Raw genomic sequence first — 13769 nt, forward strand, 5'->3', positions numbered from 1 at the left:
AAATAAAGAGGAAATAAGAGAGTCTTCTTGCCATTTACCTCAGGGCTCCCTGCTCCACTCTCGGCCTCATGAGACACATCACTCGCCAGGATCTCAGCTTTGATGATCTCCAAGGCTCGCAAAATCCAGCTGTGCTGACGTCTGATCTGCCTCTGTAGCTCTTGCCACTGATTTACAATCATCTGCAGCATGTCTTTGAGACCTCCAGAAACAGAGCAAAGAGAAATGTAATTAATAAGCCCTTATTGGAACTTTCCTGCAACTTTCCAACAAGCAAAATGCAATTAGGGATGCCCAGTTACACTCAATGCCACACTTTCCGTCTTAAGTCTGGAAAGCTCAAGACAACAGCTACCAAACTGCTGCAGCAGCAGCTTGTAGGGGAACAAAAGAGACTTCCATCCACGGGTGTCCTAAGATCCTTAGCCTTAACCTCTTTTTTCAGTTTTTTGCTGAATTATCTAATCAACAGAAACCTAATTCAGCCGGTCTCTCCCTGGGGTCACTGTGTTGAGCTGTTATGTGTCAAACCAGCTGGTCTTCATGATGGCAGCCTCTGCGAGTGAGGGCTGAAGGAAGCCTCACTAAGTATCCCCTGGCAAGATACCAACCCAAAGCAACAGCTTCTCCGCTCAGAGTGACAATTCATTGTTCAGCATTTCAGCCAGACAACCTATTCAGCGATCATTCATAAACATACCGTCTCGCTAGCAGGTAGATTTATACCCCCAAATGATGCCTTGCGCAGTCTAACACACTCCTAACAATCAACGCATACAAACGACATTGCTGTATTCTGTTTCAAGGTCACCTTGAGCTAGTAGCTATGGTGGTTTTATTTATGCACTTTTTAATGAATCTGCTTAGCATATGTTTACATCCACCTGTCTCAGATGACAAAGCTATAGGTTGCATGGTTTCATCACCATCTACACCTATTGTGTACTAGACCTGTATTCTAACAGCTCTCAGAACTAGCCTATTCACCATTATCAAATAGCATAACATTGAGATACATTAAATCAAAGACCCCTAGATAATTCCTTTTTATGATATTTATGGATTATGTTAATCTATTGACTGCCAGGCTGTCATGTGCTGCTTATGCCTGCTGAATTATTACTGACCGGCACAGCTGCTAGGTAACCAGGTATTAGTATCTATGCTGGACATTGGGGATTTGCAATTAATAATCGCACCGTCCAATACAAACTGACAAAGTTGCCAGAAGTACTTCCGCTGCGGGAAGTGATGACTAAAAGCGCATGAAGGCAAAAGAACCTTTTCAAACCTGAGCTGCTGTGTAAAGCCTCCATTTCTTATGGCGCAAGGCTCCGACACTCAGAAGAACTGTTCTACCAAAAGGGAGGATTTGTGACTTTATGAACTCGCAAAAGTGGTTTGAGGTGTAAATTCATGCAATTAAAAGGGAAGGAGAAGAATTTCTGAGAAGCGCCACGCACCCCTTATCCCATCGCTCTTAATTTAATTCTTCTTGATTGATCTGTTCTCAGCCTCTCACCTCCTCCCCTGTGGGCTCTGCTAATCAGGGACCCAAATTCATTGCTGACTGATTTTTTACAGCCTAACCTGGAGAGGCAGGCTCTGAAACATTTAGAATCCTGAAGGTCAGAATATTAATATAAATATTAATAATAAATAAGAGGATTTATAGCCATGCCCCTCGGTGCTTGCTGCCTTGTCCGGTACCGTGCGAGCTTTACCTGATTTGTGGGATACTATGAACTCCAGGAGCTGGCGCCCCTCCTCCACCACGGTGTCCTTCAAGGCACAGTGGCTGTCCACGTTCAGCTTGAAGCTCTGCCAGGGCACAGGACACACAGGGCAAGCGATCACTGGGCAGCAGGGACCGGCAGTGTTCACCTCACGTACTGTGGCTCTCCTGGTCACGGGCTCTCCGGCGATGGGCGAATCCGAACGCCATCGACCAGGCCCCACGCCTCCCTCTGCGGTCCTGTGATGGACTGGCCTTCCGCTCAGGATGAGAGCAGCCATGTGCTTTCATTCCACTCTCTCCCCCCCACCCACCCGTGCTGCTGGGCTGCCCAGAGCCTCGCCGGGATCAAGTGGCTCTCTGATAGCGGATGGGTGGAACTGACCTCCTGCTGCCACTCAGCCAGGCATGTCTACAGCTGTGCAGAAGAGCCAGGCTCACTAGGAATCACAGAAGTACTCAGACACTGACTTAAAAGCCCCATCAGAAACTCTTCTTCACACTAGAATTGATTTTTCTGCTAAATATCCCCAAATGCGTCAACCATTAAATCAACGCCTTTATTCTATATTTGTTGTTCTTTCAACCAGTTAAACATGTGTGTGTGTTAGCCACTACTCTTTAAACTTTTATGTTGATTGCTTTTTATAATGCTCACTGAGCTTTGGGACACCTCCTGTCTTGTAAGGCATAATCAAAGTGTAAAGTGCATTATCCTCTACTCCACTGGATGGGTATGGGATGTGCTTTTAAAGGCACTGGAGTCCCCCAGGACACAATACAGTGAGATGCCTGCAGCCTTCTTCGCCTTGAATTCTAATCTCGTCAGATGTCAAAAGCTCTGCGAGCCTGAGCCTGCACATTCCTAGTGCGACCCACGAGGTCTGACCATCTCTAGATACAAAAGGAGCGCGGACACACTGAAAGATTTTTAAGCTTGAAAATAAACTGACCACATTCTTCTCTTTCCATTTAATTAAAAGTGACTGTTCTGTTCCCTAGTGTTGGAGGGGAGGAGCACCGTAGCCACGTCTCTGGACTCATGACTAGTGGGTTTGAGTTCCTGCTGCTAGTCCACCCAGCTGTACAAATGGAGATCAGCACTGCTAGTGGGTAGAAACCTGTCCTGGGGGGGTTGTTACATCATGCTCTCTTGTCCGTGTAATGCTGCAGAAACTGGGATAAGCTCAAGCCTGATGAACCACTGTGGCTCAGATATGGAAACTGCCTGCTCTCTAAGTGCAATATGGAATAGACAGTAAAATTATATAACTGGACATTACCCAATATGCAATGTAAAAAATATACCATTTATAACTAAATGACCTTCGCTTGTGGCTTGGGTTCTGAAGACAAAGGAATGGCTTGCCTAGCCTTTGCGCTGTGGTGGCAATAATATTTAATCATGAGCCTTTTTGAGTTGTACCTGAGAGTGTCAGAGTACAGCCATGTGATTCACAATACAGTAACCTTGGCTGGACAGCAGTCTGTGCACGCTGGCTTGTAAGGAGGTGAACATCCAACTGCAGGACGAGAAGATACCTACGGAATCGCTGCAGTTTGACTGCATGGGTTCGAGAAGAGGGAAATAGAAACCAGTGCAGCTATCCAACGTACAGAGAACACAAAGGACTGGACTTTTTAATAAGTCAGAAATTCACCTCTGACATAAGTCGACTCACCGAACTACATAATAAAAGAAGAATGATATATTATTATATTTACTGTAGATGTTTTGGTTCAGAAACAAAATATCAGAGGAACCTTTCCTGGCATATCCTGCATTATTACAGCTAGGTGCACAAGCAGAGTGCGAGCAGGAGCAGCCTCTTTACTGGAGCCCCTCTCAGCAGCTCAGCAAGGCTGGGAGCCCCACACTGGGGACACAGAGCTGGAGGAAGCATTAGTCAGACAGACCTGTTGCTGCTGCCAACTGTTTGCAGCTTGATTTATTATTATATTTAACTGCAGGAGAGTAGCAGGGTCAGGAAAACACACTCACTCCGGGGACGCTGTGGAAGCACAGGGAAAAGGAGGCAGCAATTTAATTTGCTGGGTTTTCATAATTGTTTTAGAAAAAAAAGAGCTGTAGAGAAACACTCAGAAACAAAAGCGCCGCGATAAAAACTGGAGGAACTTTAAATCTAAAAAAAAAGGCAAAGACAAATGGAAGGTTTCCTGTCGATGTCTCGAGAATACTAATGTTTCCAATTCTGTTCCCTTTTGAGGATAAGACAAAATAACGTCTAGATTGCTGTTAACTTAGTCACAATAGCATGATCACCTTATAGACTGATCTCATAAGCCATATATGGGCCTGGTCGTTATATATCTCCTAGAAAGAAGAACTTCTAGGAAACAAGGTCACTGTTGTAAGCAGTGTTGCTGGACCAGTAGGTGGTGCTCTTCCCTCTGGACCTGAATTTCCAAACCAGTGCCTCCGTATGCATACTGGAGACACCGTTCTGTAGGAGGTGCCACCTTCATTTTAATCTTAATTAATTAATATGGATGATCCCTTGGTAGCAGTATAGTTCATAACCCTGTGTCCTGGCCACATATGTAGGCTGGTACAACCTGGCTACCCTACATTTCCCTTTAATTCAACCGGTATTGCATTTTCTCGCTCCTCTCTCTGGTCTGCTGTGTGCCAGGTGGAACTGACAGTCTTACCAGGTGTGTTTCCAGGTACAGCTTGAGGCAGGTGGTCTCAGCCTTGGGTGGTGTCCAGTTCTCAGTTGTTTCTAGAGCTTCATGCAACCACTGAATGAACTCATCCAGTTTGCCAACAAAACCCTGAGAAGGAGAAATAGATGTTTCTGCATCTATAGATGTTCAGTCAGAGAGAGAAATTAAGTGAGTAATACGCCTCTCATATGACTAAGATAATAACAATAATAGTACAATAGCTTCACATTTGTCAGCTCTGTAAAGACATTTACATTAATGAAATGGATTAACTCCGTCAAGGCAGGGCTGTCTTTGACTCGTGATAGTTAATGAACCTTAAAATCAAGGGACTGTTTTACAAGAGCAAAATCTTATTTTTCCTCTTAAAAATCATTTTCACTGAGATGACGTTGACATTTATTTTCCAAGGTGAAGGCAACACAAGACACAGCTTATGTTCTAGTCGTATGAAACTAGCTAAAGAAATTTATAGATAGCTTTCTAGAATAAGCTCTTGTTCAATCATCTTCCTTTGTATAAATGGAAGTTTAACGCAAAATAGGAACAATAAAGGAACAACAGACTTTAACTGACAGCGCCTGTTACAATGATGCAGATTGGAATGTCTTGAGTGGATTACTGTATGGTAATGGAAAGGAAAGCCATATTCTTCTGTGAAATTCTACATGACTGCAGACTCAATACAGAATATAAAATCCATTACTAGAAAAAATTGTATTTCCTGAAATCGCTTTGTTCATATAACGGACTAATAGTGCCATCTGCTGGATAAAGCAGGTACATTTCATTTTTAAAGGTGATGCGGCCCGTTGAACCACTAAAATTAAGCTTTTGATTCTTCTTTATTATGTATTACTTTTTGGATATTGCCTAAACATACCACGAAATAGAAGATTTGTTTAGAATACCTGTATTCTATTTTCAAAAATGCACAAAAGATAATTTAATCTTAAAAATGCTCTAACCTCTGAAATCCATTAATTAATAATACAATTTAATAGGGACGAAATATCTGAAGCTTGCAGTACACTGCTTTATACCATGTCAGAAACTAACAATTGTTTAAGAAAGAAATAATTTTCAGTTTATTGTGTAGTCCTGTTTTTGTTCTACAGAAATCTCATTTGATGTACAGTAACACAATTTGTGGTTTCGAGTCAGTATGTCTTCTGATTCAACCACAGCTTTTTAGGATTTTATCATAACTGTAAACTGTCCTGAAAAGAATAGCTCAGATATGCCACTTTTCACTTAGAACAGTAAGGTGTGTTTTAAGGACAGTTATCCACAAAGCCATCAATCTTCAGATCAATATGGGAGCCAAGTTTCTAGATGTATTTGATCATTTCTGGCAATTTTAATGTGCTTTGTCTGCACCACACAAAGCAGTTCTATGAAATAAAAACAGATCGTCTGATTATGAGAAATTGAATTGTTCGCAGATATTTCTGGTGTTCAGAGCCTAATTCCCCACAGGTCCTATTGCAATTCAATATCTGCTGCATGTTTTTTTTTTTAAATCTACCCCTCACTGGCTGTGAAACAGCTCTGCAAAAGAAAAAAAAGGATTTTGTTTCATTATTGCTCCTGTGTGGAACAGAAAGTACAATTCATTGACTTTTTTTTTTATTTCTTTTTAAGGCTTGGGAGTTAACGATATTGGAAATGGGTAAAGTGGCACCGAAGGGGGAGCTGTTTTCAAAGACGTCGCTGGCGTGCTCAGAAATAGGCCATTCCCGGCCACAGTGCGATCAGCATGACTGCACATCATCGCCTTTCATGCAATGCCAAGCAAGTTGCTTGTTTATTGTGAGCAATTCCTCTGTGCATCTGTCCCACAGTATGTGGCAGCCAGATGCAGGAAGAGCCTCTGTTTGGGTTTCCAATCTCTTAAACAAGAACTGTCCAGGTCCAAGCCAGCTGAGCTCTGCAGATCAAAGGAGTCATAAAGTAAGAGTCTAAGGACTATAGAGCCACTGTTTCACTCTCATAAGGAAGGCTAGGGTACCAGATAATAACTTCAAAAATGCCCGACCCTGTACATAAATACAGAGTGGCCGTTTTTAAATCCAGCACACGTCTCCGTTGGAAACATTAGAAAGCCGCGTCAGTAAAATAAAAACAAGAATAAGCCAAGCACACACAAACACGGGCGTCAAACTCCCTGGGTTGAATGGAAGCCTAGTTACTCTTTTGTAAGAAACAAATGTAGAGTGCTGAGATGAAAGCAGATTTAATTTGGGTTCATTTTCTCCCTAGATGTTGATCTCAGTACAGACTATCCCCTTTCTCTTCTTTACGTTCATTTCGTACACGGAGATATCAGTGTTCGTCTCTTTCTCAAACCACCTTTTAAAGACTTCTTGGAGACGTCTTCACCGTTTAACTAGAACTCGTCTGCTGCTGAAAAAGCCAGAAGGAAAAAGCCTTTTTTTTAACTTAGCACTACATCTTTAAAAGCGCTCGTCACACATTGCACCTGTAGCCTGGCAAAGAAGTAAACATGTCAGATGCAGAGTCTCTCCGGAGTTTTTTTTTTTAGTTTTGTGTCAGGAAGCAAACTTCACACATGACTACTTTTTCCAAGCCCCCCACCGCAAAGGCCTCAAATTCCAGATGTCTGTTGCCATGAGGATGAAGTCATTTCAGAAGCGGCCCGTATGCTAATACAATCAATCACTTGCTCTTGCTGCGCGTTACATACTGTATATTTCAGGTGCCTCGCCTGGGTTTCGCTGCGCCGCGTTTCGGGATGAAGTTGCTGGCGTTCGCTCTGCGTGGGAAGAGCGCTACAACCCGAAGACGAAAGCAAAGGGAAAACGGAGGACGACGCCAGAGCAAGAAAACCCCCAGTATTTGTGGAAGCCAACTCCACATTTCTTTGTGTTCCTCTTCCTCGATATGGCGGAATCGTCTCCAGTAAGAGTAATGATAACAACTGTGTTTCTCAGCAACACTGCTGAGTGTTGAACAATCGGACAATGAGAGAAACTTAGATAAATCTGAGCTTTTGTGCCTGTTATTACCTATTTATAGCCGCTTTACAATCCTCTGCTTTCATCTGTCTTAGCAGCCCTCTTAATGACGCACATAACAAAAACTGAAGATGTTTTATAAGCTATTCATTGATGTTCTTAACCGGCTTCATTGTTGTGGTACAGGATATTAGCTGATATCACTGAGGCGCATGTGTAAGAAAGCATGTGTCTGTCAGGGGACCTTGTAAGAGGTTTAGTATTCACTGGCCAGAACAAGTGATCTGGAAAGACAGTTTAACACATCCCACCACTACAGTAGTTTAAAAAAAAAACATTTCGAAAACTGACCGTTTGTAAACGGATTGTAGAACTGTAATGAATTATTCATTATTCCATATTGCTATAAATACACAAAACGCAAATAAGAGAAAACAAATAATGGCCAAATGAGATAACCCAGTATAAGTGTGAAAGGAAATACAGTATGCATCGTTTTTTATATGCCGTTGCGTATTGCCACCGCCAGGCGGCGCAGATATAACTTGACGGCAAAGGAACTGTGATAAGGGTCCAATTCCTTTCCCATTTTAAAATTAAATTACGCTTAAATGCCTAAACAAGATTTCCGTTCGGTCCTCTTTATCTAACAAGTAGTATCCTTACAGAGAAGCTTAGGAAGATTCTGCTGCTGTATCAGTTCTCACTAAATGGTTTCACACAATAAGCTCTCAACCTCCAATGACTACAGGGGCTTGTGAACCTCCAGATTGAGGCGCATCTCAGGCTTGTACCAATGAAGTGTTGTGAAAGAATTGAGGCCTATTTAAGATGTTGTCCCCTCAAATGCTCACCCGATCATATTCTGTTAAATGTATATCATTTATGTGTTTTTTTCTTTTTTAGATGTAATAACATATTATTAAAGATGCTTCCTAATATTTTCAAAAGATTTCACTTTAATTTCAGTATATTGCAGAAGGCAGTTTTAATTACCTTTAAATTACCAATTCGATGTTTTTTATAGAACAGCTGTGTGGAAGAGCACAGTAAAAATGCGAGCATTAGATATGCAGACCGAAGTTCTGTTTTGTACTGTAACGCAGCAAGACACAGATCCCCCTATAGTGATGACTCTGAGTGCCAACAACACCTTATTCATGGTCCAGTATTAATGCCCTTCCTTCCTTTTCCTTTGATACAGAGCAGGGAGGACTAAACCCTTTGGAATCAGCTACAGAAATTGTGAGAAACAGTATTTTTGTAAGCCTATTTTAAGATTTTATGTAAGCCTATTTTATGTAATTTTTTTCTGTGATAATTCTGTTCTTTGAGTTTTAAACACAAGTAGCTTTAAATGTGATAATGTAAAATGGAGATACTGCTGACTCACTGGATGGTTATATTATTATTGTCCACTTGAGGGAGTTAAAGTACTCTGTTTTAATGACAGTATCAAATATTAAAGTTAAAACTACGGCCATAAAGCATTCAGCATCCGTAATCATTTAATAACTTTACTACAATACAATTAAGATATTTAATGCTCCAGTGACTGTTTTATTAGACACTTTTTAAATGTGTATCGCCATCCCCTAATATTCCCGGTTGAATGATTAATGAAATTTCCGCTGTTGGAAATGGAGTATGACTCTGAGCCAGTGGATTAATTAGAAATAAACAGTGAACAAACGACGACAACAGAAAATTAAACAATAAAGAAAAAAAAATCTAAAAATGTCTTTTTCCAAAAACTGAAACATGGAGAAGCTTAATGCAGAATGTTAAAAGTATCCCAAAGAGAACTATAAACAAAATGAAAATCCTCATTACCTCGATCTTTTCCCAGATATCCTCATAGTTCTCCTGGTGCTGGATGTCATCGAGCAGCTGCTGGATCAGTGCTGTTCTGCCCAAGCTGGTTTCTTCAGCTTGGCTGGGGTCCTTGACCAGCCAGAGGTCTCGCGCCTTCTGTTTGACACTCAGGTCAGCTGCATTGACCTCATCCTCTGACAGGAGATCACTGAGAGGCCCCGACTCAATGCTCTCGTCCAGGGAGGGAGCTATGTCACTGGACGATGTGGGGGAAAGCCTCCCTCCGGGGAAAGGCTTTTCGGAGACCCTGGTGAGCCGAAGAGGGAGGTAACCATCGCAGTCCGAGTTCACTTCCGACAGCTCCCAGTCATCCACATCCTGAAAGGTCTCTTCCATAGGTTTCTGAGGCAGAACCTTGGCCAGGTTCTCCAGCTTCATTGCCAGCATCTCAGTTTTCTTGAGCTGGGATGGAAGAGCTAAGTACTCATCAGACCCATACCACGGCTCCTTCTTCGTCTCAGTTCCATTGCACGTGGAGGGCAGATGCTCTTTTGTTGCCACTGGAAGGCTTTTGGAATCAGGTGAGTGTGCAGATGTTTCTGGAATCGTGGCACTGAGTCCTTTCCTATGGTCGGGTGGGGTGAGATCACTCCCTTCTGGGCTGCTCACGTTAAGTGGGGAGCTCTTCATTTCATTACAGCTCTCCTGGAAGCCCACAACATGTGCACATCCCAGTTGCTCAGGAGGAGATGGATGATCTGCAAGGCTGCTGGGTTGCTCTGCCTCAGAGGTGCTTCCCTGAAGAGTCGGGTTCGACGCAGCTTGGCCCTGCGCTCTTTTGTACAGAGGTCCGTTGGCTAAAGCTTTGTGGATCTTGTCGCTCATGGTGTTCAAGCAGTCGTAAGACTGGCTGACAGCAGAGGGGGCGCTCCTGGGGTAGACAGAGGTGAGCTCCAGCCAGAACTTTGACCTGTCGGGGGGGTCCAGGAGGGAGGGTGTGCTCCGGCTCATATCGCCTTTGAACTGGAGCGATGAAGGAGGGGCTCTCTTGATTATGGATTCTGTATCATCGCTGGACATGCCTTCCAGGTACATGGCTTTTTTGGGCATGGATGGCTGAGTGGGGGAAACCTCATTATAGTTAAAGCAGTCCCTGATAGGCCTCTTGGAAAGGGGATTTTCACAATGTGATGCATGTCGGCTCCTTGGAACGCCCTGATGCTTTATAGGAGACATCACAGCATTATCAGCCAAGGCCAGGTCCTCCCCAGGGGGCTCTGTGTTCCCCTGTGGGAGGAGGGGCTTCCCTGAAGTGGCTTTTGATTCTTCCCTGGTTTGTGGGGCGGAGGACAGAGGAGTATCCTGGCCAGAGACAGGCAATTCATCTTGCTTGGAAGACAGGCATTCAGCAGCTACCGCCAGTAACCCAACGCTTTGGATGAGCTCTGGAAAGTCTTTCTCCAGGTCGGGGTAAAAGCAGGTTTCATTGGTTTTTGCTTTCGTTCGGCTGGAGGTCATGGCTTCCAGCTCGATTGGCAAGTCTTCGCTTGGGCTGTAGTCGCTCAGCTCACAGGCAGTGATGCCACAGTCCAGTGATAAGTAATTCTGACTGCACTTGATGGTCAACTGTCCTGAATCATCCACTTCAGTCAAGGCATCTAGACGGGCCTGCAAAATTAAGTGGTTAAGCTGTACGATGTGCAAATATGTATACTAGGTAACTAAAGATAAATTTTCAAGGGCTGCTCGTTGATTTTAACCAACAAGGCACAGTCTGACAACAGTATCAGAGAAGCAACATCTCTTTTCGTAATAATTTTTAATGTGATTTTATCTGAATTTCTGTCTGTTTTAAACGTGTTGAAGATTTTAAATCAAGACATAAGGCATGGGATTTTGAGGGTAAAAAAAAAGGAGCCCTCAAAAAGCAAGGCAAGCCCACTCAAACGTTGCAAATGCTGTGAGAAAGCACAGAATAAACCTTTCGTCTAATTTCACATGCTTTTCAAGCATCTGCCATTGCCAGGGGCTGGGCACTACAGAGTGCAGAGACCTTAATAGAGACTGCCACTTGCACAGCCTGGGGAGGGGACGTCAGAGGAATGAGAGAGGAACAGAATGGAACCAGAGCAATGCTGGCACACTATGAGTAACCACTGCACCCTTTATGAGCAATGACAACTACATCACATGAAAGAAAACGTGAGCCCAAAACAAAAGACATAAAGCATTACATAACAAAATCCTGTCCTTCGTAAGGACGTTCACTGAGAGCATTCTTAAGCTGGCTTAAGAGGTAGAAAATAACACATTTTTGAACACAGAAATCAGCTCTCAGACCAGTTGTTCTACTGTGCCTAAGAGGCAGCCTTTAAAGAATCGATTATAGAGAAGTGAACAACTTCTCTTGTGGGATTACCACACTGGATTGTCTCTGACTCTATGCCAAAGAAACTAATCCCAGGAAATCACCGGAGGAAAATGAGAACATTAAGATTTCCCTGAGACGTGTACGTGTAAAGTTCCAAGACAGTATGTAAAAAAAAACTTTTGAGGAAAAAAATAATTCCCACTCAATCTCAAATTTGTATTTTGAAATCTTGTTTCCTTGAAAAATTGTAACAGACACAGAAAAATATGGTTTAGGTACACAGTTGCACTTGAATCCTGGGGGACAGTAGCATTATAGTATTCAGCAAACTAAATATATAGAATATACTGCACATTCAATAACAGCATTAATAAAAACAAAGTATAATGAGCCCAAGCATATTTCACAGCATTCCCCAGAAACAGTGACTTTCCAACAGCTTGCTCAAAGCACTTTTACGTTGGGCACTGTATGAATATCAGCCTTAAGTGTGGCTTTCTTACATTTATAAGGATGTACTGACAAACCTACATGTTGCATGAAAACTGTTCTGTTCCAATTAATTTACCAATGTATTCTCATGTAACTTCCATTCAGTTTGCAGGGATAACCCCAAAGCGAGACAGAGCAGGTGGACACGGACCTCAGTCTGGTCCTGGGAGAAGGCCTGCAGGATGTCTGTCTGCCGGGTGTAGTTGCCGTTGGAGTCCTGGAGCCCCTGCAGGACTCGCTCCTTCAGCACGAGGACGGAGACGCGGAGCTGGTGCCACAGCAGCTGCACCGTGCGGATGTCCACGATGATGTTGACGGAGTAGGAGAGGAGCTTCAGGGAGAACTCGGTCTCCAGCAGGGCGTGGATCTGCTCCACGTGGTCCGAGATGTCCTCACAAATATCCTGCACGGAGAAGGAGGAGAGACGGGCCGTTGGAATTCAACTCATGCACGACGGGTGAACTCTTTCCCATTTCAAAAGCAGGTAGAAGAGTAAAGAGACCTACAGCACCAAACCCAGGTGTAGAGCAGCTCTAGTTTACAGGCAGGTGAGGAGAAGAACCAGCATTCAGGAGATAAAGGGTTTATTTTTGAAATCCTTTTCTTGCATTAAACAGACAGACATACTGTACCACTGATAATCTGGGAGTCTCATTTAGAATCTGTGAGAAAAGATTCTAGATAATGGATTTCTTAGTAATTGTTGAAAGTTGTTGTGCTACCATAGTACAGTATATGAAACTGCATAAATCTGTTGTAAAAGTATTTTTTATATATGTCTTTCAGCATATAAGGGGTTTTACTGACTTATGTGAAGGATGGTTTGGTCCACAGCTACCTCTCTCAAGATTTGGGCCTACAACCTTGCAGTTACAAATCCAGAACCTTGCCCACTGCTCCACACTGCTGCCTTTTCTAAGGGTGATCAACTCCAGATGAAGAGCTGTTACTTTATACTGCTAATGACTGCCATTGGTATGATCTGATATGGCACCAGCCAACATGTACAGCTTTCACAGCAACTGGAGCCCTTAACAGTGACTTTTACTGTCTATACAGTTTAACTTTACCAGCTTGGAAACTGCTTAGCAACTACATTCATTGCAAAATAATACACAAAGCAAAAATTTAATTTTCAAAAATGTATGAAAAATGATGCAGGTCAGAAACAATTAAGCTACAGGAGTTTAAGCAATCTGCCTCATTTCAACACCAGGGTAATCTAATGCAGAAATCCAGCAAAGAAAGGTAAGAAAGGAAAAGGACTTGGAGTTCACCTTGAATTCTCATAAGACGAAGTTGCTAGGGAATGGCAACTTTCACTAAAATGGTCAGAAAGGAAAGCAAACACAATTATCTTACAAGAATCCAAGGTTTTCACAAGAAGGTCGATCCGCAGTACAGTATATGCCGAATGTGGATGCCCTGGCTGTATGAGACGAATGCACAGGATTTACCAAAACAGCTTTCCTAATTCCCTGTATTCAACCCCAGCCCGAACATTGCGATTTCTTTCAGCAAATGAATCCCAGGATTATTCTGGTTCTGTGCTCTTTAAGTGTTCTTAATTTACACAGGCACAGAATGGGCACAGCCTCTACCATTTTATCGCTAGCCTCTCAGACGATGTCTATAAATTTACTGAAAGACTCGCTTGTCAGATTCGCTTTCAAGCGAGGCAGTTTCCTGC

General features: G+C 42.9%; 1 protein-coding gene across 5 annotated transcripts in view; it reads right to left on the reverse strand.

The window, feature by feature from the left end:
- Positions 1-13769, reverse strand: part of akap6 (A-kinase anchoring protein 6) — a 127642-nt gene that overhangs the window by 77294 nt on the left and 36579 nt on the right. For all 5 annotated transcript variants that reach the window (XM_088647624.1, XM_088647623.1, XM_088647622.1 and 2 more), the window contains 5 exons: positions 12231-12482; positions 9235-10884; positions 4409-4531; positions 1725-1821; positions 39-202 (listed from right to left, as the gene is read on the reverse strand). In XM_088647624.1, the coding sequence (XP_088503750.1) occupies positions 39-202; positions 1725-1821; positions 4409-4531; positions 9235-10884; positions 12231-12482 (2286 nt within the window). The remainder of the gene's footprint in view (positions 1-38; positions 203-1724; positions 1822-4408; positions 4532-9234; positions 10885-12230; positions 12483-13769) is intronic.

This window comes from Lepisosteus platostomus, chromosome 10 (assembly GCF_059453375.1).
Source record: "Lepisosteus platostomus isolate fLepPlt1 chromosome 10, fLepPlt1.hap1, whole genome shotgun sequence".
Classification (NCBI taxonomy): Eukaryota; Metazoa; Chordata; class Actinopteri; order Semionotiformes; family Lepisosteidae; genus Lepisosteus; species Lepisosteus platostomus.